This window comes from Anomaloglossus baeobatrachus, chromosome 5, assembly GCF_048569485.1.
Source record: "Anomaloglossus baeobatrachus isolate aAnoBae1 chromosome 5, aAnoBae1.hap1, whole genome shotgun sequence".
NCBI lineage: Eukaryota > Metazoa > Chordata > Amphibia > Anura > Aromobatidae > Anomaloglossus > Anomaloglossus baeobatrachus.
Window position 1 is genome coordinate 392,486,008 of NC_134357.1, and position 25,696 is coordinate 392,511,703.

The 25,696-nt window shown below is 50.1% G+C and overlaps 1 protein-coding gene and 1 pseudogene across 1 annotated transcript in view; both read right to left on the reverse strand.

The window, feature by feature from the left end:
• LOC142310186 (E3 ubiquitin-protein ligase TRIM21-like) overlaps window positions 1-12,211 on the reverse strand; it is a 77,095-nt gene extending 64,884 nt beyond the window's left edge. Inside the window, exons 1-3 of the mRNA XM_075347668.1 lie at window positions 12,066-12,211; window positions 9,644-9,750; window positions 3,388-3,453 (exon numbers count right to left, since the gene is read on the reverse strand). Coding sequence (XP_075203783.1) covers window positions 3,388-3,453; window positions 9,644-9,694 — 117 coding nt within the window. The 5' untranslated portion in view covers window positions 9,695-9,750; window positions 12,066-12,211. The remainder of the gene's footprint in view (window positions 1-3,387; window positions 3,454-9,643; window positions 9,751-12,065) is intronic.
• LOC142310525 (nuclear factor 7, ovary-like) lies at window positions 1,923-3,342 on the reverse strand (annotated as a pseudogene).
• Window positions 12,212-25,696: the final 13,485 nt, after the last annotated feature.

Consider the following 25,696-nt stretch of genomic DNA (forward strand, 5'->3'; position numbering starts at 1 on the left):
GCAGCATGGGGGATGTAGCACGATGGGGGAGTGCGCAGCATGGGGGATGTAGCACGATGGGGAGTGCACAGCATTGCGGATGGAGCACGATGGCGGATGCGCAGCATGGGGGATGTAGCACGATGGGGAGTGCGCAGCATGGGGGATGTAGCACGATGGGGGATGTAGCACGATGGGGGTGTGCGCAGCATGGGGGATGTAGCACGATGGGGAGTGCGCAGCATGGGGGATGTAGCACGATGGGGAGTGCGCAGCATGGGGGATATAGCATGATGGGGGGGTGCGCAGCATGGGGGATGTAGCACGATGGGGGGGTGCGCAGGCATGGGGGGATGGAGCATGATGGGGAGTGCGCAGCATGGAGGATGGAGCACGATGGGGAGTGCGCAGCATGGAGGATGGAGCACGATGGGGAAGTGCGCAGCATGGGGGATGGAGCACGATGGGGGGTGCGCAGCATGGGGGATGGAGCACGATGGGGAATGCGCAGCATAGGGGATGGGGCATGATGGGGGGTGCGCAGCATGGGGGATGGAGCACGATGGGAGGTGCACACCTCCCCCCCAACACACACACACACACACACACACGGAACCACAAACACCGCCATACACAGACACCCACACACACAGACAACCGCTGCACACACACAACACCCAACACACAAACACCGCGGCATACATAAATATACGCACATACCGCACAACACACACATTGCACAAAACATACCTCCCCCCCAAAACCACACCACACCCACACAAAACCGCGCAAACACACACACACAACGCGACAGACACACAGCGCTCCACAAACAACGCAACACACATGCAACACCGCTCTCACCCCCCCGCCCACACCCAGACAACACCCAGAACATGTACAGCGCCCCTACACAAACACTTGGTAACTACACACAACAACATCTATATATATATATATATATATATATATATATATATAGTATATATATAAAATCTATAACAAAAATCATACATGAACTACACAATACGTAAATTCTAGAATACCCGATGCGTAGAATCGGGCCACCTTCTAGTATAATATTAAACTGGATCAGCTTATCAATAATCACAGATGAGGGCACAAAATTGTGAACAAATAACATCCATCCAGTCTTCCACCGACAATAGGTAATTGGGTGTTCTCCATCTCGTCTCCACTGGCATTGAGGAAAAAAACAACCTTGGCCAGCAAGAAATGTGTATAGTTAACAGAGATCAACTCTTTAGGGGCCCTGGAATCAAAGAATACCATTGAGGGGATATGTTGATATAGAGATGGCATGCTTCAACTGAAAAGTACCTAAACATGTATGGGCAAGGGATAACAGAGTTCTCAACTGTGGATATGCATAAGGTACATTATTATTGTACACATCGCCCAAACTTCTAACTCCCCGAGCAATCCATAAAGAACTGTTAATATGGATGGAAGGGTCAGATTGTGCCAAAGGGAATGGTCAGAAAATTAAACTGCAGAAGCTTTTTAGAATCCCACCAAACCTGGAGTGCCAATTGACGAATAGGTAGGAGATTATTATTATTAGTATAGGAAGGTCACTCCAGAAAACTTAGCAAACAGCCACCTGTCACATTAGTAGATAGAAAATAATCAGCCATGGGCATAGGGAAGGATTGAAACTACGGCATAACGTTACATAACTGGTTCTACTAGATAATTTGATAACAGAAGTCTTAAGCTGGGTTCACACACTGCAACATCTCAAACGACATCGCTGTAACGTCACCGGTTTTGTGACGCAATAGCGATGTCGTTTGCGATGTTGCAGTGTGTGAAACACATCAGCGACCTGGCCCCCTGCTGTGAAGTTGCTGATCGCTACAAATCGTTCAGGACCATTCCTAGGTCCTTTTGTTTCCCGCTGTGCAGCATGCATCCCCTACAAAGTTTCAGTGTGTGAAAGACTTTGCAGCGACTTCGTTAGCAACTTCCCTTTCAAAAAGCTGCTTATCAACGTCCCCCAACAACCAGCTAGGTCGCTCTGCAGGTCCGGATCGCTGTTGCGTTGTTGGCCAGGTTTGCCTGTTTGACAGCTCACCAGAGACTTAGCAGAGACTTAGGGGAGGTCGCTGTTACGTCACAAAACCGGTGACGTTACAGCGATGTCCTTTGCGACGTTGCAGTGTGTAAACCCAGCTTTAAGTTTCTCTAGATAACGGAGATATTTTGTTCTCCAAAAGATAAGCTGCCAGAGATGTTACAGGAGCTGATTTTTCTGCTATACCTATTGAAAACATATGGACACTGTTAATTTTTAATGGTGGAGTCAGCAGAGATAGCTCTTGGACAAATGAGCATTAGATCATATATGCATGGCAAATTGTAGTCAATCATCTAGAAATCTGAAGATCAACAGGTTGATATAGTAAAAATGATGCTTATATTCCTAGGCACATATACTTAGTGGGCACCAGTCGTCTTCTCTCATAGGATATCCAGGGCAGAAAAAAGGAAGCAATGTCTCCTTTACAAAACAGAGAGACACTTGAAAAATGATAGTTGTAGTATTGGCATCGTAAAAGACCAGGTGGCTTTTAAATAAATCCAAGCAGACTCCAATCCTCGTAGGAAAAGAATTATATGTTAGCCTTTCGCAAGTGTCCCCAATGCCATAATATACAGTGTCTCCTTGCTTACGTAAAACCCAGTAGCCATTTGATGAATTCAAGTCCCATAAGCCCTTGCGTTCCACTGACTCCTTTACAACCCCCTATGAGCCAATTACTTTTATTTTCCTACGTTTACTTCCCAGTAATGCCGACCAGACTTAAATCCTGGTGTTCCCAAAACATATAACCCTGGCTCAAAAGATTGTGAAGTTACTTTTATCGTTTGGGGGCTTGGCTCAAATCTCACTTGTTTGAAGTCTGGGGACAAGGCGAGATTCTGGATGTGCAGTTTGTGGATCCAATAGTATTTGTTCTGGTACTGGTTTCACCATATGCATCATCTGTTTTGAAGTTCGGAGCTGCCACAGGAGGCTCGGCTATATCTATGCTCTTCAGGTCTTTCTAAATTCTTCAACATATCTTCAATGACACTGAGTTGGTTTATTGTTTTTGTGCTTTCAATTTGTTCCATAAGTTGTAGAACCAGTTGTAATGATTTCTCCTCCAACCTCAACATGGCTTGGTCTTCTTGTTTCTTACTTTCGGCCATGCTCATCTCTTCCTCCATTTCCAGTAAGTGATGACAATCACGGTAGATTTTACAGAGATTTGACTGGTATAGTGCATGGTTCCTTTGCATCATGGTAATATTGCTGCGAATGTTACTGACGGTTTCCCAAGAAAACATCTGCATTTGGGAAAGTTGGAGATTTATATCACTTATCAATTGCTTGGTTACCTTTGGTGTTGGCTGTATTACTTCACCATTGATTCTTCTTGCAGTAGCAAGTGCATCACTCTTCGTCTATAGAGAAGAAGATAATTTCCTGTTAGGAAGCTTCATTTTACTAAATTATTAAGGCTTCACAATGAATGAGATAAATAGACCATACAGGCCCATTTCATTAACACATTTTATATTTTTTTCCACATTTCTTATGGATTTAAATAGAATCAGTTTAAGATCACTATGTTAATATTATGAGGCTGGATCCCAAAAAAAATTCAGATGGAGTAGCAAAAATCTACCAACTATAGTGGAAGGATATCCAAAACGTTTGACCCAAGTCATAAAGTTTAAGGGCAATGGTACCAAATACTAATGAAATGTATGTAACTTTTGACTTTGCAGAAAGTAATAAAAATGCCTTAAAACATTCTCTCTCATTATTCTGGCATTTGGCAAATATAAATAATCTTGGTTCCTAATTGACCTAAAACAGGAAAGGTTTATTATGATTTCATGTCAGATAGTGAGAAAAACATGCAGATGTGTCTTTTTAGATAGTGTATGTAAACTTCTAGTTTCAACTGTATATATATATATATATATATATATATATATACACATATATATATATATATATATATATATATACATATATATATTATATACACCGTGTGCAGAATTATTAGGCAAGTTGTATTTTGGAGGTTTTTTTTATTATTGATCAACAACTATGTTCTCAATCCACCCAAAAGACTCATAAATATCAAAGCTTAATATTTTTTGAAGTTGGAGTGGGCTTTTTTTAGATTTGGATATCTTAGGCTGGACTCACACGAGCGTATGGCATCCGATGCGAGATGCTAATGACCCCCAGCTCAGGTTCTGCTGCGAGCGTGAGCTGAGTGTCATGCGACTATGACCCGATCTTCCGATCAGGTCACAGCTGTGAAGCTGAGTGCGGGCGCTGCGGAGGAGAGGGAGGGGTTAATCCTCCCATCTCCTCCATTGTCAGCCTGTGCGTATATCGCACTGCACTGGGATAACATCCGAGTGCAGTCCGATGTATCCCTCGCACCTATTCACTTGAATGGGTGCAAGTGATACGGCTGTAGCAGAAAATCGCAGCATGCTGCTGCTTTTCTCGCATCCAGAATCTGGATGTGATAAAAGCTGCACAACTGCTCACCCTCATTGCCTAACATTGGTCAGAGTGCAATGCGAGATTTTCGAGTAATTCGTGTCATCCATGAACTGTCTCTTAGGGCTGCTGTATTATTTCACCTGGTATCACAGAGGACCCTCCCTTGCATTTTCTAAAGTGTCCCTGACAATCACAGTAAGAGAATCCATCCCTTGCCATTCCTTTGATTGTAAGGAGACATGTCTCCAGCTCAAAAATATTTCCTGGATTTGAATATTCCTTTCCCAAGAAGCTGTGCATGCCCTTATTATCTCCCGCATGGATTATTGCAACCCCTGCTCTGTGGCCTCCCTTCTAACAGTCTTGTACCCCTACAATCTATTCTAAACTATGCTGCCCGACTAATCCACCTGTCTCCCCGATACTTCCTGACTTCTCTCTGCCAATCCCTTCACTGGCTTCCCATTGCCCAATGACCCCAGTTCAAAACCCTATCCATGACCTACAAAGCATCCACAACCTGTCTCCTCCCTACATCTCTGACCTAGTCTCCCGGTACTTACCTGCACATAACCTTTGATTCTCACAAGATCTCCTTCTCTACTCCCCTCTCATCTTCTCTTCCCACACTGCATCGAAGATTTCTCCCGTGCCTCTCCCATAATCTGGAACTCTCTGCCACAACATATCAGACTCTTGCCTAGCTTGAAAAGCTTCAAAAGGAACCTGAAGACTCACCTTCTTTCGACAAGCCTACAACCCTCAGTCTGCTATAGCAACGCAAGACCATCTCTACCTTCACCTGTTTCCTCACTCATCCCTTGAAGACTGTAGGGCCTCGCGAGCAGGGTCCTCTCTCCTCCTGTACCTGTCTGCCTTATTTTGTTTATGATTATTGTACTTGTCCCATGTCCCAATAATTAAGGCAAAATAATGACAACCCTGCTCGTAAGAGCTTACAATCTACAATGAGGTGGGGTCACACAGAGTACAGGTGCTTATTTACAACGATGGTCCAGCCATCTATATCAACTTATAAACAAACCTTGCCATATGACTTAGGATAAAAACTGAACCCTCATCAATACAAATCATGAGATCTGATTTGGATGAATGAGAGGCTTCTGACTGAGATCTAAGATATAATGTTTCTATTGTGGAGAGTTTCAAATTGTCTCTCCAGTAAGGGTACTTTCACACTTGCGTTGTTTTTTTTTTTGGCGCAATCCGCTGTCTTGGGAAACAGCGGAATCCGTTAACGGATTCCGCTGTTTCCCATAGACTTGCATTGATGACGGATTGTGCCAAAAGTACCTGCGCTGCTTCCGTTGGCTGACGCTCCGTTGCTTCTGTGCGGAAGCAAAGCAGAATGTAACGTTAAATGCTTGCGTCAAAATGACGCCAACCAACGGATTCCGTTAAAATTTATAATGGTTCCCTGTGGTAGCGGATTCCGTTGCTAAGTGCTTAACAACGGAATCCGCTGCTGGATTCCGCTAATTTCTACTGAGCATGCCCAGAATGAAAAAAAATGAAAAAAGAAATAAAACAGAGCCGATTGATTCCGTTAGACGGATGCCTAACGGACGCCAAACGGATGCAACGGTCCATTATTTCACAGGAATCAGCTAACGGATTCCTGTGAAATAACGGATCCGTTGCATCCGTTGACACCACAAAAATAACGGATGCGTCAAAACGATGCAGCAACGGACCCAGCGGATTCAACCCAACGCAAGTGTGAAACTAGCCTAAAGGAGACAAACCTTAGCGCAGCGCCACCTATTGGAAGTAGCGATCCTAAAAGTCACAAGTGGATTTTTTAACAATCCTTTGCAATATGACTCAGGATATTTGCCAGATCAGAATCCCAATTTGCAGACACGGTGTTTCAGGGTGCTTGTGGAGAGTGACATGCCTGGCTTTTTTCTTAAGTCATATGGCAAGGGTAGATATTGACTTTTAGGATTGTTCTGTCCTATTGGTGGCCCTAGAGTTCACTTCATCTGCCTCTCTGAAGAGGCAATTTGCATATCTGTCTAGTGTGAAGCCTAATCTGGTATCAAGGACCAAATGTTTTATTTATTCATTAATGATGTATGTAAAACAAAACAATCACTGATCTCGGGGAGACCAGCCAGAGAAAACACCGCCAGCAGCCAGCGAGGGCGCTCAAGACAGTGAAATCCTAGGTACATTGCCCCCTGGGAAATATGCAAATCAAAAAGGTCCGTGGAGCCTCTGTTAGGAGTCTCAACACAGAAACCAGCCAGATATCCCTCCGGGAAGGGCCCAGCCAAGGGGTGACTCTTTTTAGGAGACCACCATAACCACCATATTAAGTGGCCCTTTTAGTCAATATCCAACTTTTTGACAAGTTTAAAGATATGACAAGGGAAATTGTTTTTGTTGGTCTACTAGGCATTGCTCCCACCCAGCCAGAATCCTACTCCACACTGATGAGGGGCAGTACCCCGAAACAGCTGTCTGTGGATGGATACCTGGCCTTGGTATTTCCCTTGTCATATCTTTAAACTTGTCAAAAAGTTGGATATTGACTAAAAGGGCCACTTAATATGGTGGTTATGGTGGTCTCCTAAAAAGAGTCACCCCTTGGCTGGGCCCTTCCCGGAGGGATATCTGGCTGGTTTCTGTGTTGAGACTCCTAACAGAGGCTCCATGGACCTTTTTGATTTGCATATTTCCCAGGGGGCAATGTACTTAGGATTTCACTGTCCTGAGCGCCCTCGCTGGCTGCTGGCGGTGTTTTCTCTGGCTGGTCTCCCCGAAATCAGTGATTGTTTTGTTGGTCTACTAGGCATTGCTCCCACTCAGCCAGAATCCTACTCCACACTGATGAGGGGCAATACCCCGAAACAGCTGTCTGTGGATGGATACCTGGCCTTGGTATTTCCCTTGTCATATCTTTAAACTTGTCAAAAAGTTGGATATTGACTAAAAGGGCCACTTAATATGGTGGTTATGGTGGTCTCCTAAAAAGAGTCACCCCTTGGGCTGGGCCCTTCCCGGAGGGATATCTGGCTGGTTTCTGTGTTGAGACTCCTAACAGAGGCTCCATAGACCTTTTTGATTAATGATGTATGTGACAGGCCAAATTTGTAAACCTTATTAATTTTTTTCTCTTTAGATTTTTATACAAATTTTGAGGAAAAGCACGTGTAGTTCAATGTGAGATCAGTCAAGGAGGAGGGTGCTTCTTCTATAAGCAAAAGTCAATATAAATACACAAAATGAAAGATAAGGGGGTTGTCCCAGCTTGTACATTTAATAGATATACACAGGATATGCCATGAGTGTTAAATATTTGAGGAAACTAATATTAAAAAGAGCATCTATCCCAAGAACAGGGTCTCGCGCTTCAGGGAATTATCAGATAGCCCGTAAGTGTCTGACCTGATCTTGTCTCGTTACCTAGTTCCGCTGTTCCCCTCCTGTCTCCTTACCTACTGACTTGATTCCCTGAACTCGGTTCGTTCCCTGACTTTAGCTCTGCTCGCTCGCTTGTACTTATGTGACCTCTCTGTTTACCGACCCTCACTCGTCCCCTGACTCTGGCTCTGCTCACTTCTTTTGTCATGTTATCTTTTGGTTTTCGACCCCTGGCTTGTTTATAGAGACACCTAGTGTACAAACTCGACAGATCCACTTTACTAGTGTGCCTGGCAACACCTAGTGGTTTGCTGTCTTATTACACCTGGGTTCTCGTCATCGCACATTCCTAATTTGCTGGGTTTCCAACAGAGAAATTTATAAAAACTTCTTAGTGACACCTAAGTATTGAAGACATCATACTGACCCAGATGACATCTGTATCCACAGAAAAGTCTACTGAGAAGAACACATAATATTCTTCCACTTACAGCAACCAGAATAGAATGAATTTTTGACTATGGAACAGGCTATTAGACTTGGTTTTCTGTAGCAAGACTGTCTGGTAATTTATTATCTCTAACAGAACACATATCCCCCATTACACAGTGGAGCAACAGGTCTTATGCCCGACCGCCGCTTCATTTATTCTTTCTGGGGCTGCCAGAAATAGTGTACGAAGAACCCATAGGCCTAAGGGGTACTTTGCACACTGCGACATCGCTAGCCGATGCTTGTGATGCCGAGGGCGATAGTACCCGCCCCTGTCGCACATGCGATATCTTGTGATAGCTGCCGTAGTGAACATGATCGCTACGGCAGCTTCACACGCACTTACCTGCCCTGCGACGTCGCTGTGGCCGGCGACCCGCCTCCTTCCTAAGGGGGCAGGTCGTGCGGCGTCACAGCGACGTCACACGGCAGGCGGCCAATAGAAGCGGCGGGGCGGAGATGAGCGGGACGTAAACATCCCGCCCACCCCCTTCCTTACGCATAGCCGGTGGAAGCAGGTAAGGAGATGTTCCTCGCTCCTGCGGCTCACACACAGCGATGTGCGCTGCCGCAGGAACGAGGAACAACATCGTATCTCCTATTGGTGCGACAGTATGAAAATGTCTGACGCTACACAGATCACCGATTTACGGCGCATCTAGGCTTTACACGTTGCAACGTCGTTACTGGCGCCGGATGTGCGTCACTTTCGATTTGACCCCGACGATATCGCAGTAGCGATGTCGCAGCGTGCAAAGTACCCCTAAGAGGTTAGACCTCTTTCAATCTATAAGCTATCATCATCTATCCTGGAAATAGGTCATTCCTTCTACGGGACCCGTAGAAGCGCCACACTAGCGCAAATCAGTCACCATTGTCTGAGGCTTCGGCTCCCTCTCCCTGCAATATATGTCACCCGTGTTCACACAATAAAGAAGACTTGATCTCATCCCCCGGTGAGTTGCTGCTTTTTTCCTTTTTCCTGTGTTGGATCTGAATTTTTGCACTGCGACTGCAGTCTGTTACTGAGCGTGCAGCTCCGGCGCAGGTGTGCCATGTCCGCAATAGCGGTCTGGTTCCTTAGACAAGTGCGAAGCTGATTGTTGCTCGTCTGTGGTGCCCGGTCTTTTCTCTCCACAATTAAATATTTCAATATTAATATCAAACAATACAAATTCAATGCTTGGTGAAAACCAAGGTGTACAATTTGATATAGAATGTGAGTAAATTGACAACTGGTACCTCGTGATCCTGCGGTGAAGTGTTGAGGTGGGTGTCCACTGTAGAATCCATGGGTAGTACGCCTTTTTTTATCCGCTGTACTATCACAGCTTTGCCTTCTGTAGCCTCTGAGAACAATATAGAAGATACCTTATGAGAAATACAATTCTATATTCAGACCGAGCAACGCCTCTAATTCTAACTATTGACAGCTGGACAATAGCTTCTCCTTGACATGAAATCTGTAGATACACTGGGGCATTGGTGAACACCTGACGTGGTATCTGATAAAGGAGCACATTGTTCGAATCGCATAGAAATAAAATACAGCTCCTACACTGACACGTGGCACCTGTTATTGCATTAATAGAACAACATGTGCATATAATGCCTCAGGCCAACATCTACAGGTGACCTTTCTGGGTGTTAGCTAATGGAACAACCAGTTTATTATTAAACTGTCAATCTTTTTTTTTTTATCTAGTAATCTGCAACTTGAAGCTGCTGCAAAACTCTCCACCAGTCCCGACAGCTCCATTAGGACATACAGTAGTTATTGATCAGTGATTATAGCTTAGGCTGCTTTCACACATCCGTTTTTTGCTGAGCGGCACAATACGGCGCTCTGCAGAAAAAATGCAAACGTTTTTTTTTGCTGCCGGTTGCGTTTTTTTCCCGCATAGACTTGCATTAGCGCCGTATTGTGCTGCATGGCATTGAGTTGCGTCCGGTTTTTGCCGGATGCAGCATATTTAGCCCATGCGGCGGCCGGATGGAACGTTGCCTGGCACGTTTTTTTGTGCAGCGAAAAAAACCGCATCGTGCCGGATCCGGCGTGATGCGGCACGATTCACGATGCAAGCCTATGGACGCTGGATGCGGCGTCCTGCGGCAAAAAATGCATCCGGCCGCCGGATGCGTTTTTTTCTATTGCGCATGCTCAGTATCAAACCGCATCCATCAAAAACCGGACGGGTCGCATGGAAAAACTTATGCAACAGATCCGTTTTTTTTCGCTGCATCCGTTGCATATGTTTTTGAGCCGGATTGTGCCACTCAGCACAAACCGGATGTGTGAAAGCAGCCTTAGCTGCTGTGTCTTAAGGATATTTGAGATGGTCTGAAATACAACTTTTAGGCTATGTTCATACACTGCATGTTTTCTTAACCACAAAGATGAAGCGTTTTTGGCCCCAAAAACGCATCCAATAACGCATGCGTTTTTGACGCATTTTGCCTAATGCGTTTTTTAAAGAGAATCTGTCACCAGTTTTTTGCCCTAAAAGCTGCAGCCACCACCAGTAGGCTCTTATATACAGCATACTAACATGCTGTATATGAGAGCCCAGACCGCTCTGTAGAACGCAAAAAACACTTTATAATACTCACCTAGAAGGTCGCTCCAGTAGATGTGGCTCAGATGGGCGTCTTCGTCCTCCGGTGCTGGCACCGCCTCTTTCGGCCATCTTTGTCGCCGCCTCTTTTGGCCATCTTTGTTGCCACCTCTGTTGTCCTTCTGAAGCTGCAGTGCATGATGCGTCCGACGTCATACACACTCGCCGGCATTCAAGTCCTGAACAGGCACACTGTGTTCTGCCCTGAGCAGGGCAGATCAAAGCATTGTAGTGCGCATGCGCGGGACCGGCGAGTGCATATGACATAGACGCCTCATGCACACAGGCTTCAGACGGAGGATGAAGATGGCCGAAAGAGGAGGCGCCGGCACCGGATGATGAAGACGCCCATTTGAGCCACATCCGCAGCAGCGACCGGTTTAGGTAAGAATTATAAAGTGTTTTTTATTTTCTACACAGCGGTCTGGGCTCATATACAGCATGTTAGAATGCTGTATGTAAGAGCCCACTGGTGGTGACCGCGGCTTATAGGGCCAAAAAATTGTGACAGATTTCCTTTAAGTCAAATCTATTGACTGGAAGGGCTCAAAAACGCTGGAAAAACGCAAAAGAAATGACATGCTGCATCTTCACAAACGCAGCCAAGATGCAGCGAAAAAAGATGCACTGTGTAGACAGCAAAATAGAAATCTCATAGACTTTGCTGGGAGAAGGAAATGCATGCATTTAGGTGCATCTTTGTGACCTCAAAAATGCACCAAAAACGCAGCAAAAGATGTCCTGTGTGAACATAGCCTTATCTATGCGCCACCAATATTTCATGTTTTATACCACAGCTCTTTACGTTCAGATTGGCTGCTGGGTAAAATCACAAGCTCACCAGAAAAAAAGTATCTTATTATAAGGGAAATGTAATGTACATTGAGGAAAATTCTACAGATATTGTAGAAAGGATATCTTTACATTTGCACTCAATACAAATATTTACAGAAGAAGCCAATTGCATTTTGACACAAGATTGATTCAACAGACTTCACATGTAAAGCGCCATGGAATAAATGGCGCTATAATAATAAATAATAACATACCACTTCAGGTCCAGACACTGTGTTTCTTTCCTTCAGGATGTAAACTCCCTGAAAGCAATTCCTGGGCCGCCTTCGAAATGGGTGTATATGCAAATCTATGCAATACAGACTAGTTTCAGTTTTCATGACGTTGCTGGTTTGCTAAGTTTCGTTTCTGCTTTGCTGATCAAAGGTCTGATGAGGAGTGGAGAAGGACTTGTGTTAGCCCCCTCCTCCACATAGTTGTCTATTCCTGAGCATTAGGACTGCACCACATCACTTCCTGCAGGTGGAACCCCAGTTGTGTATGACAGGGAGGAAACCGAGTGTGGGGACGATATCTAGCAGAAAACTAGCTGGATCAATGCTTCAAGGGAATCTATCAGCAGGGTTTTGCTACCTCATCTGAGAACAGCATGATGTAAGGCAGTGCTCCCCATCCCTTCTTACCTTGAGAGCCATATCCAGCTTTGAGAGAGGTTCACGAGCCACAACCAGCTCCGAGAGAGGGTCGTGACCCACATCCAGCTCTGAGAGAGGTTCACGAGCCACATACAGTTCTGAGAGAGGGTCGTGAGCCACATCCAGCTCTGAGGCCTAAAACACAGTTCCGCATAAAAAACGTCCGTGTGACACGGTCCGTTTTTCGGGTCCGTGTTCCGTTTTTTTGGGGCGTTTCTCCGGTACGTATGGCATCCGTGTGATGGCGTATGCGAGCCGTGTGTACGTGTTAAATGTCCGTGTTTGTGTGTAAAATGCCCGTGTATGTGTACGTGGAATGTCAGTGTGTTGCACAATGTCGTTGATACATGTCGGCTGACAGCAGACAGAGTTGCACGATGAGAATGAATTCGGGTGAACTTCACCCGACTTCATTGTCATGACGCGGCTCTGTCTGTGTGCCGCATACTGATTAGCGGTCACCTGTGAAGGATTCACCAGTACCGGTAATCCCCCAAGTGACTGAAGTGAGCAGCCCTCGCTCATACTTACCGCTCCCCGATCACCAGCACGGCGAGGAACAGCTGTGCAGAGAATACGCGGCAACAATTACTTTGAATATGCCGGCCGCTCATTAATCAATCTCGTATTCCCTGCTTTCCCCACCCACAGACGCCTGTGATTGGTTGCAGTCAGACACGCCCCCCACGCTGAGTTACAGCTGTCTCACTGCACCCAATCACAGCAGCCGGTGGGCGTGTCTATACTGTGCAGGAAAATAAGTAAATAAATAAATAATTAAAAAAAATGGCGTGCGGTCCCCCCCAATTTTAATACCAGCCAGATAAAGCCATACGGCTGAAGGCTGGTATTCTCAGGATGGGGAGCCCCATGTTATGGGGAGCCCTCCAGCCTAACAATATCAGTCAGCAGCCGCCAAGAATTGCCGCATACATTATATGCGACAGTTCTGGGACTGTACCCGGCTCTTCCCGATTTGCCCTGGTGCATTGGCATTCGGGGTAATAAGGAGTTTTTGGCAGCCCATAGCTGCCAATAAGTCCTAGATTAATCATGTCAGGCATCTCCCCGAGATACCTTCCATGATTAATCTGTAAATTACAGTAAATAAACACACACACCTGAACAATCCTTTATTAGAAAAAAAACACTAACAAATGTTCACCAATTTAATAAGCCCGAAAAAGCCCTCCATGTCCGGCGTAATCCAGGATGGTCCAGCGTCGCTTCCAGCTGTGCTGCATGAAGGTGACCGGAGCTGCAGAAGACACCGCCGCTCTTGTCAGCTCCACGCAGCTAATGAAGGGAATAGCGCGATCAGCTGTATTCAGCGTTGGCCGCGAGTAACCTCAGTGACAGCTCAGCTGATCGCGCTATTCCCTTCATTAGCTGTGTGGAGCTGACAGAAGCGGCAGTGTCTTCTGCAGCTCCGGTCACCTTCGTGTGTTGCTGCTCTGAGAGAGGGTCGTGAGCCACATCCGGCTCTGAGAGAGGGTCGCGAGCCACATCCGGCTCTGAGAAAGGGTCGCGAGCCACATCCGGCTCTGAGAGAGGGTCGCGAGCCACATCCGGCTCTGAGAGAGGGTCGCGAGCCACATCCGGCTCTGAGAGAGGGTCGCGAGCCACATCCGGCTCTGAGAGAGGGTCGCGAGCCACATCCGGCTCTGAGAGAGGGTCGCGAGCCACATCCGGCTCTGAGAGAGGGTCGCGAGCCACATCCGGCTCTGAGAGAGGGTCGCGAGCCACATCCGGCTCTGAGAGAGGGTCGCGAGCCACATCCGGCTCTGAGAGAGGGTCGCGAGCCACATCCGGCTCTGACAGAGGGTCGCGAGCCACATCCGGCTCTGAGAGAGGGTCGCGAGCCACATCCTGCTCTGAGAGAGGGTCGCGAGCCACATCCGGCTCTGAGAGAGGGTCGCGAGCCACATCCGGCTCTCAGAGAGGGTCGCGAGCCACATCCGGCTCTCAGAGAGGGTCGCCAGCCACATCCGGCTCTCAGAGAGGGTCGCCAGCCACATCCGGCTCTGAGAGAGGGTCGCAAGCCACATCCGGCTCTGAGAGAGGGTCGCGAGCCACATCTGGCTCTGAGAGAGGGTCGCGAGCCTCATCCGGCTCTGAGAGAGGGTCGCGAGCCACATCCGGCTCTGAGAGAGGGTCGCGAGCCACATCTGGCTCTGAGAGAGGGTCGCGAGCCACATCCGGCTCTGAGAGAGGGTCGCGAGCCACATCCGGCTCTGAGAGAGGGTCGCGAGCCACATCCGGCTCTGAGAGAGGGTCGCGAGCCACATCCGGCTCTGAGAGAGGGTCGCGAGCCACATCCGGCTCTGAGAGAGGGTCGCGAGCCACATCCGGCTCTCAGAGAAGGTCGCGAGCCACATCCGTCTCTAAGAGAGGATCGCGAGCCACATCCGGCTCTGAGAGAGGGTCGCGAGCCACATCCGGCTCTGAGAGAGGGTCGCGAGCCACATCCGGCTCTGAGAGAGGGTCGCGAGCCACATCCGGCTCTGAGAGAGGGTCGCGAGCCACATCCGGCTCTGAGAGCGGGTCGCGAGCCACATCCGGCTCTGAGAGCGGGTCGCGAGCCACATCCGGCTCTGAGAGCGGGTCGCGAGCCACATCCGGCTCTGACAGAGGGTCGCGAGCCACATCCGGCTCTGAGAGAGGGTCGCGAGCCACATCCGGCTCTGAGAGAGGGTCGCGAGCCACATCCGGCTCTGAGAGAGGGTCGCGAGCCACATCCGGCTCTGAGAGAGGGTCGCGAGCCACATCCGGCTCTGAGAGAGGGTCGCGAGCCACATCCGGCTCTGAGAGAGGGTCGCGAGCCACATCCGGCTCTGAGAGAGGGTCGCGAGCCACATCCTGCTCTGAGAGAGGGTCGCGAGCCACATCTTGCTCTGAGAGAGGGTCGCGAGCCACATCTTGCTCTGAGAGAGGGTCGCGAGCCACATCCATCTCTAAGAGAGACAGTCACAAGCCATATCCAGCTCTGAGAAAGGGTCATGATCCACATCCAGAGTCCTCCCTCATCCATCCCAAGTATTGACATGCAGGTCCAACCTCCCCACAGTAGTGACACCTAGAGTCCCTATTATTTGTATAATAACAGCCAAAGCTTGACTGCAGAAATAAGGAGGCAGTATACTTATATCCAGGGGTTCCAACCTTACCTACATTCGGTATTCTTGCGTCAAGCACTTGCCCTTCACTATCACATGCAGCCTCACGCACCCTGTCTATCTGGCTGTAACATCATATCTTCAGCTTACTACTTAACTTATCTCTCCAACTGCAAGCCCAGTCTATGTGCATGTGTGTAGCCCCACATTACCTTCAGGTGCAGGTCGCCGCAGGCTCTCCACGGGCTTGGAAATCTTCTGGTCACAGGTAGGTTAACTTCAATGGGGAATTCGTGACACCACTTTCTGTTTTTGCAGTCAGGGGGTGACTGCCACTGCAGTTTAGGGGATGCCTGGGGCTGATGTTAGCTGCAGTCAGATGTTGTAGCCTCCCGAGAGTGAGGCTGGCCCCAGGGCCCAGTGTAAGTGTGTAGTACCACAGGTCACAGAAGAACTCACACACAAACAGCAAAGTCTTTCAGGGTTTTTACTCACTTTCAGATGTCAGGGGTGAGTTAACCCGGGCGATGCTGTGATACTCCAGGAGGGGAACCAGGCTCCTTCAGGCTGACTTAGGGATGGCTGCTGACTCGCCTTCCTAGCCCTCTTGTTTTTGTGGTGACCCAGACTTGAAGTCCTACGGGGTCACCCAGGGAAGTTGCTTCCGACTGTTCTCCCCTTTTCGGCCCATTTGCTTGCAGCCTGGACCAAGTAACTCCGGATGCTAGCCTCTTGTCACTTATGGGCCCTCTCGTTGCTGCGTGGCTCCAGACTCTGTGTAGGTTTGGTGAAGGGCATGCAGTGCCGTCGCCAGCAGGTTTAGCAGGCCAACTGAATGGGCCCCTGCTCTGGGAACTTGTTTTCCCATGCGGGCCTGGTCCACCAGGCAGTCCCCTTACTCAGCCACCTGTTAGCACTCCGGCCCTAGGTGGTTTCCAGGCGGCACTGCTAGGTAGCCGTTCTCCACCACCAGCAACCACTGCACCTGCGGTGTCCGACTAGTGACAGCCTGCAGGTTCTCCCTCTGCGACTTCTCTCTCTCCCTGAGCTTCACTAACTGACTCGGTTCACTACTGCCTGCCTCCGCAACTTAGCAAACAGCCTCTCTCCACACCCCTTGAGTGGAGATGGAGGCCACGCCCCCTCCTGGATTCCCCAGGGATCCCTTCAAAGGTAAGTGTGGGAGACCTGGTTACTATGTACCTGCGTGTCCACACCCTAATCAACCTTCTGGATTATCTGCGTTGTACTGACCCAGCATGGGTGCAGTACTCAGTGGTGCCTGACCAGGTCAAGGGTGCCACACATGCAAATCTGCTCTTCTGTATGTGGCTACTCACAAGTTACCATCTGAAGATATGCTCTACATAGCTCTTTGCCATGACCCTGGAATTGTTGACTCCGGTCTTCTTCACATCTCCTCCCTCCATTCCCATTCTTATCTAAAATAACTACACGAACACCGAATATCTTTGGATAATTCTGGCCATAGCAGCCATTTAGTAAACAAAATACATAACCAATAAAATTGCAATATGGTAAGGTCCTTGAAGCTACAAACCCTGGTGATTCCTATAAACCGAACCATAAAACCAACTTGCTCCCAGCCGTTACCCACACTGGCTCAGGCGCACCATACTGTAAGGGTTAATCCTTAGTTAACCCCAACACACCCACAGGGGCCCCGACATCCTGGTCGGGATTCTCCTCAAAATCACCAGGTGACCAGCCATTCTGCCAATGAGGGGATCCATACCCGTATGGATTCCCCGAAACAATTTTAAACCAACTTCAAGGACCCACCAATAAAACGCCACAACGAAGGCACCTTGATGACCTTCAAGTGGCTGAGACCCCCCTCAACCGCAGGGCCCTTTCAATACCTCCCTGCAGGCCGAGGGCCCACAAATCGATCCCCACCGCATTCAAGTGCACCCCATCAGCCAACCAGAATTCCTCTTCCATCCTTTCCAACTCACCATGCCGGATGAAAACACCCCCATTCTGACTAACAAACTTCGAAATCGCCCTATTAACCTTTGCCCGCGCCTTGTTCAGCCTATCAACAGACCGCGCTTTCCGCCAACTCCTTCTTGCCACCATCTCCGACCAAACCAACGTTATCCCTGGGAAGGACACCCATAGCCGTAACAAATCATGCTTGATGTCTTTTATCAAGATTCTAAAAGGCCGTTCCCCTAGATCATTCCCCCCAACATGCAAGACCAAAACTTCAGGAGGCCTGTCTAATCGGGCATGTCTATGCACCTCTTGTAACACCCTGTTCCACCCTAACCCCCGAACCCCGAGCCATCGTACGAGAGCCACGTCCCTGGCGAAACCTAACTGTCTCCCGTTCCTTCTCGCATCCGCTCGCCGGGCTCCCCAATACACGTACGAATGGCCAAGGATCCAGACCAGCGAGGGGGAGGGAAGGGGTGTTTCTGCAATACAAAATGCACACACAAACAACACCATTTTAGTGCATTATACCCCCAAACGAAACACAAACACCCAGGCCGCCCCTCCCCCTCCCATTCTATTGTAGGGCTCCCTACTTAGTTCCCGACCACCGCCTGGGGCGGACATACAACTTAAAACGCCCTGACTTCCACCTACCAATCTGCTTAACCGTGTCTTCAGACAAACCACACATAGAGGCCTCTGTTGCCGCCCCGATGCGAAAGGAATGTGATCCGTAAGACTTCGGATCTAACCCCACCGACTTCAAACACGCCCTGAAAACACTCACAAATTGGTATCGCGATAAAAAAGACCCATCGTCATGATATAACAGGGGGCCGTCCACCTTTGGACGGATCTGTTCGAAATTCTCAAAACACTTAAGCGGGCACATATCCGATCCCCCAACCACTCCCAAACGGACTCGTCTGCCCGCCCCTCGTTGATCAGTTTTAGATTTTCTTATCCAAAATTTGATTCCCCTGTCCACCGCCATAATGTCACCATGACTCAACCCCCCGGGGGACGCCTTACATGGAGATACCAATTCCCCAACCCGCAGGGCTCCAAAAAACGCCAAGGAAAACGCTAACCTAAACAAACGTTCCTCAAACGGAGATGTACAAACCTCCCGCAACACCCCACCCAGCCGCTCCAATAAGCCGAATGACACCGGTCGTCTACCATCTCGTAGCTTTCGCCCTTTGCGAAACCCCTTTAAGGCCTGGGCAACCAAAAAACTCTTAGTTAAATCCTGTAACCCTCGCAACCGGAAACCAAATGCTAAGCCTGCCACAAAACGATTTACCTTCGCAAAAGACCACCCTGAAACCGCCACCTCCCCCAACTTCTCCAACAATATTCCCAACTGATCCTCCTCAGAAAACTCCCCACCCTGCAACCACTGCTCCCAAAGCACCCATGCTGCCTGATACGCTGTCCATGTGTTACCCAACAAGGAAGCCCGAATCAGTGGTCCCGCTGCCCGAAGACCACGTTCCAAAGCTGTGCTGGGCACTCCAAGCCGCTGGCCTCTGCCTCTGGTGCGCAAACCCGGAACCGATCCCACTGGAAACGAGAGAGGGAATTAGCTATTAGGTTCTGAACACCTGGCACATGAGCCGCCGTAACACACGCGTTGATTTGCAAACAAACCAACACCAACTCCCGTAACACCCGAACAACTGGAGGAGAGGACGCCGAAAATGTATTAATCGCCAGCACCACCCCCATATTGTCACAGTTAAAACGAATCTTCTTGTTCGCCAACTGGTCTCTCCAAAGATGAAGTGCCACCATTATTGGAAAAATTTCCAATAGCGCCACATTTTTTGTCAAGCCTTCAGCCGTCCACTTGTCCGGCCACCGACCCACACACCACTGACCCTGGAAAAAAGCTCCAAAACCCGAGCTGCCCGCCGCATCCGTGAACAACTCCAAGTCGAAATTGTCCACTACGTCCTCCATTAGCAGAGAACGACCGTTGTAGTGCTCCAAAAACTGTCCCCAAACTGCTAAGTCCGCTTTGTGTTCTGTCGATAACCGAATATAATGGTGCGGAGCAAGCACCCCCGCCGTGGCCCTGGCAAGTTGTCGTGAAAAAATCCGACCCATTGGCATCACCCGACAAGCAAAGTTAAGTTTTCCCAGTAGGGACTGAACCTCTCTTAATTGCAACTTCTTTACCCGTCGTGCCCTTGCCACCTCGTCCTTCATCGCAGCAACCTTGTCCTCGGGAAGCCGTACTTCCCAGGCCACTGAATCGATCACAATACCCAGAAAACTTATGCTAGTAGTTGGCCCCACAGTTTTCTCAGGTGCCAAGGGCACCCCAAAGCGGTCCGCAACACACTCCACAGTCACCAAAATCCCGGCACACTGCGCCGAATCGGCAGGACCTACACACAAAAAGTCATCGAGGTAATGTACCAATGCTGACAAGCCTGAAACGTCCCGAACAACCCACTCCAAAAAAGAACTAAAAGTTTCGAAAAATGCGCATGAGATCGAGCACCCCATGGGCAGACAGCGATCTACAAAATAAGCCCCCTCCCAAAAACAACCCAACAACCGGACGCAATCTGGATGCACTGGCAAGAGCCGAAAAGCTGATTCAATATCTGTCTTAGCCATAAGTGCCCCCTTTCCACATTTTTTCACCCACCTTGTGGCCTCATCGAATGACGTATATACCACCGAACAAAGTTCAGCCGGTATCCCGTCATTTACCGACCTACCTCTTGGGTAAGACAGATGGTGAATCAGCCGGAATTTCCCTGGCTCCTCTTTTGGCACCACCCCCAGCGGCGAGACCACCAGATCGGGAAAAGGAGGGGCCCGGAACGGCCCCGCCATCCTCCCCAAAGCCACTTCCTTGCCTAATTTCTCTGCCACGACCGCCGAATGCTGGTAAGCTGACAAAAGGTTCCTAGTTGCCCCCGGAACATCAAAATCGGGTGCCGGAATTCTGAAACCCTCCCCAAACCCCAACCGCAACACTTCAGCTTTATCCTTATCGGGGTACCTATTTAGGTACGGAAGCATCGCGGCTAAGCTCACCGGCGTCAGACCCTTGTGTATGAGTGGTGCCGGGCTTGGATTTGCCTTTCTTAAAGCACTTAGCCGCTCCATGTGATGTCCCGTTGCAATGGGTACAGAGGTGCTTGAAACGGCAGGTGGCCCCGAACTTACATTGCCCCTCATTGAATTGCCAACACACACCGGGCTTTTGCGATCCCCCCTGACCCTGTTGACTACCGGCACCCTGTGTTCCAGACTGGCCGGCCGACCCGGCCCCGCCTTGAAAGGGCTGGCCATACCTAGACACGGCGCCATAACCCGCAACCACAACCCGATATCTTTTTGGTCCCATCTAATAGAAGGCCGAACGGCCTTCCGCTGACGAAACTGTTCGTCATACCTAAGCCAAGTCTGTCCACCATACACCCTGTAAGCCTCACCAATGGAGTCCATATAGCAAAACAAATGTGAACAGTTCTCCGGCGCCTTTTCGCCAATCACGCTCGCCAAAATTGCAAAGGCTTGTAATCAATTATTAAACGTCTGAGGGATCAAGCGCCATCGCCGCTTCTCCTCATCCTACTTCTTGCTATCCTTCTTTTTTCCTTTGTCCAAATTAAATTTGGCCAACGGAAGGAGGGAAAAAATCTCAACATATTCATCTTTCCAGATCTTTTCCCTCACCTCTTTCTTAAGATGGGAACTCAAGGGGCCCTCAAAACAGACGTAAACCTCGCCACGCCCCCGATCATCTAAATGAATCCTATCCTCCTTATTCTTTTCTGTCTGAACCGACACCGGGGAAGAAATACCTGCAACTGGCATTTCAGTAATGCCCAGGGCAGGTGGATTAATCCAAGCCCCCACTGGCCCTGAGTGTTCCCCTGCCCCCCCAATCCGCTCCAGCAACGTACGCACACAACCTATAAGCTCTCCCAGCTCCCCCCTTCCCGACGCATACCCTCCACCACCCATAGGTACCCCTTGACTAAACCCTGGGTGACCTACATCCCCCCTTGCATTCTGGTCCTGACAATACTGAGCAGACAAACAAGACATAGAGGCATACTCACCGGGCTGCACGAGGGTAGAGGCCCCGCCAGCCGGACCACCGGACTCCAGACGTCCCTCCAGCTGCTCTGTAGACTCCCGGCTCCTCACATCCGCTTCCCCGCCGTTGGCCCCTGCCGCCGCAGGGCCGGAAGATCCCTCCGGTCGCTGATCCTGCAGCTGACGTCCGCCTCGCCAGCCGGCTGCAACAGGGGGCTGCCTGCGTTCATCCCACTCCTGCCGTCGCAGTTCCCCCATGCCGCTCCACGGGGCCCCCCCTCCGTTCTGGGCCTCTGCTGATGAGGGCCCTGCATGCCAGGCCCGGTGCACTACCGATCCCAGCCGTCTTGCTCCGCCTCCTCCGCTGGGCCCCGCCCCCTCATCCATCCTTTGCTGCTGACAGGGCTCAGGGCGCTCGGCAGGCACATCACCAGAGCGCCCCGCCGCAGCTCCAACATCCACCGCTGACACAGTGGTAGCAGGCCCCGCCCCCAACTCCAGCGGAAGCCTGCTCACCGCCGCTGGACCCAGCCGTACATTAGAATTCCTCCCAGACCGGGGCCTGCTAGACTTTTTTGCACGTGGCGCCCGGCCTGGAGGGTCCCCGGAGGGGCTTCTGGGGCGTCGCTGGGCCCGGGGAGTCAGTTCAGGGGATAACCGCTCTGGCGGTTTGGACCCACGGAGGCGCCGCTCACGTGGGGGGGAAGTCCCCTCCGCCTCCAGACTCCCTCCGATGATTCCCTGCACTGTCGCCTGCAGCCAGCCTGGAGGACGGTCACCAGCCACAGCTCTCAGCCGCTCCAGGATTTGCTCGACAGTCTCCATAGCCGCAGGTAAGATGGATGCGACTCTTCCTTCAGTCAAAGGAGCGGGAAAAGTACCGCTCCTCCCCTTTGGCTATCCAATCATTTAAAAAACGGGCTCCCTCCCCCTCCCCCACCCATGACACCCTGACCTCCCCACCAATCAGGGGTCATGCCGGCCTCCGCAAATGCCCCGGGGGAGGGGGGGGGCAATGCTCCGTCCTCTCTGACCTGGTGCTAATGTAATAAGTTGTCAGACAGCTGCAAGCCACACATCATGGTCACACGAGCCACCAGTTGCTCCCGAGCCACCAGTTGCTCCCAAGCCACGTTGGAGATCGCTGATGTAAGGGCAGAGATCCTGATTACAGTGATGAATCGCTTACAGGGCTGTTTGATGCAGTTTTAATAAAATCAATGTTTCTCCATTGAAAATCCATCAGGTCTATCATGTCTCTCAATGCTGAGTTATGTCTAACCCCATCCATACAACTGTTTGGCAGCTTTCTGTGTAAATTGTGCATAGGCAGAAAGTTGCCAATTAGTTGTGGAGGTCGGGTTATACAGAGCTCATGAATATGGAGGGCTACATGACAGCAGGTTTAGTTTAGTTTTAGTCTTCTAATAATAATCTCCTGCTGATAAAACAGTGATTTTATCAAAACTGCAGCAAGTAGCCCAGCAAGTGACACATTGCTGGAATCAAGGGTTTCTCTCCCTACAGTATGATACTCTCAAATTAGGTGGCAAAAACCTGGTATCAGGAGGCTTTTAAGGGAGACAATGTAATTCTATGTTTTTCAGTTTTGACAATTCAGAACATATGACCAATTTCATCTATATGTGAAAGTGGCTCTGGGCAGCAATCACTGGTGAGGGGATCACTCCTTTAGTCTGAACACCAGCCATCTGATCTCCACAGGGCAAGGAGGTATGTGCCTGTGGTGCTCCTAGCTGGGTGTGTGGTCTTCTGGAGTGCAAATGTAGTGCCCCTGAATACATCAGGGTGCTACAGGGAACTGCATCCTTACCCAGGGTGCAGGGCCTACCCCCCATGGTTCGAGGTGCCCAGGAAACTGGTGTCACTCCCATCTGCACCACAAAACCCAATCACCTCACATCAGTCACTGCCAGACACACTAGGGGGGTTGGACTAGCTGGAAAATGGTCCAGCCACTTGGGAACTGGGCAGACTAAAAGGGGAGAGTGGAGAAGTGAGCTCCAGAGAGTGAGGAGCTGGGAGAGTTAGCTCCTGGGGAGCTAAGAAAAACTAATTGGGTTGCAAGCAGTGATCCGGGTCCAGAGGAGTCGGGGACCGGTTGCAGGGACGTTGGACAGGGGTGTGACGGACGTAGTCTTGGATGGACTGTCGGCACAAGAAGGGCCCAACAGAACTGACCGGTATCGAGCACGACGGAGTACAGGACCTTAGGTCAGGAGCCGATTCAACGTCCTGACAATTCACCTGAAAGGGAGAGGATCTTCAAGGACTTCCCTAAACGCTCAGAGATTGAGTGCATCAGTACAACGAGTGAGACAGGGTTTTTCCAGACACAGCAACCCACTGAGGTCCCAAGTGCCAGCCCTTAAGAGCACGGCTCCACTACACATAGTGAGCAGGGCCCCCAACAGCTTCAAGCCACGGGGACCATCAACGACAACAAATTGTGCACGGAGGCAGGCTTCGAATCACTAACTGACACTGGTGGGACCGGGTACTTGGACGGGCTCCCGGCAGCTGTTCTTAGAGACACGTGGTGAGCGCAGAAGGTGTCGCCCCAGATCCCGAGAAGATTACTGCTATCCAGAACTGGCCGAGACCGACCGCAGTGAGAGAGGTGAGACAGTTCCTGGGCTTGGTGGGCTACTACCGTCGCTTCATCAAGGGGTACACGAAGATGGCCGTCCCCATGCAAGACCTCCTCGTGGGACAGACCAAGGGTGGCAGGTCCCCTGGATCTCCGTTTGTGTGGGAGAAGAAGCATGAGGAATCCTTTCACCAGCTGAAGACGGCCTTGATGGGAGAGGAGATCCTGGCGTACCCCGACTACGGCCTCCCGTTCGTCCTCTACACCGATGCCAGCAATGTGGGCTTGGGAGCAGTCCTGTCCCAGGTCCAGGACGGGCGAGAAAAGGTGATCGCCTATGCCAGCAGAAAACTCCGGCTCACGGAAAGGAACCCCGAAAATTACAGCTCCTTCAAGCTTGAGTTCCTGGCCCTGGTGTGGGCAATCACCGAGATGTTCCGACATTACCTCGCAGCGGCAAAATTCACGGCTTACACGGACAATAATCCGTTGACCCATCTGGACACGGCCAAACTGGGACAGCGATGGGTGGCCAGGCTGTCTAATTATGACTTCACTATCAAATACAGAGCCGGCCGCAAGAACACCAAAGCGGATGCGTTATCCCGGATGCCCCACCTGCCGGATGGGGGGTCGGAAGACGATGACCTTGAAGAAATTGAGTTGCCCACGTTCCATCGGCCAACAGTCGAAAATTTACATGTCAAACAACAACAGGCGAACCTGGACCCGCTACCCAGTCAGGGATGGCGAGAAGCCCAAGACCAAGCACCTGCCGTCCAATTGGTCAAGACCATGATTGAGCAAGGCTCCTCCGGAATAGATACGGTAGCTCCCCCTGAGGCCCAGTGGCTGTGGAAAGAACGAGCCCGGCTGTACCTGCACGAGGGGAAGCTGTATCGAGGGCTGATCAACCCGAAGACTCACGAGAAGGTTCGTCAGCTAGTGGTCCCTCAGGCCAGCGTGCCCAAAGTCCTATGGGCATATCACGATGGTGCCGGGCATTTCGGCTGGAAAAAGCTGGAGATGTTGCTGAGAGAGCGGTTCTATTGGAGTGGGATGCGGGAATCCGTGGAGGCTTGGTGTCGAGAGTGCGGCCCCTGTGCGCTGAGAAGGAAGGATGAAGTCAGCCAAAGAGCCCCTCTACAGCCGATTGTCACCCATCAACCACTGGAGTTGGTTGCCTTGGACCACGTCAAGCTCACACCCAACCGGAATGGATATACCTATGCCTTGACCATCGTGGACCACTACTCCAGATTCATGGTGGTTGTTCCAGTCAAAGATTTGACCGGCCATACCGCAGCCAGGGCATTCCGGGCCTACTTCTGTCGACCGCACGGATACCCGGAGAGGGTGCTTACGGACCAGGGTTCAGCCTTTGAAGCAGAGGTGTTTCAAGAATTCTGCCAATTTTATGGTTGTAAGGA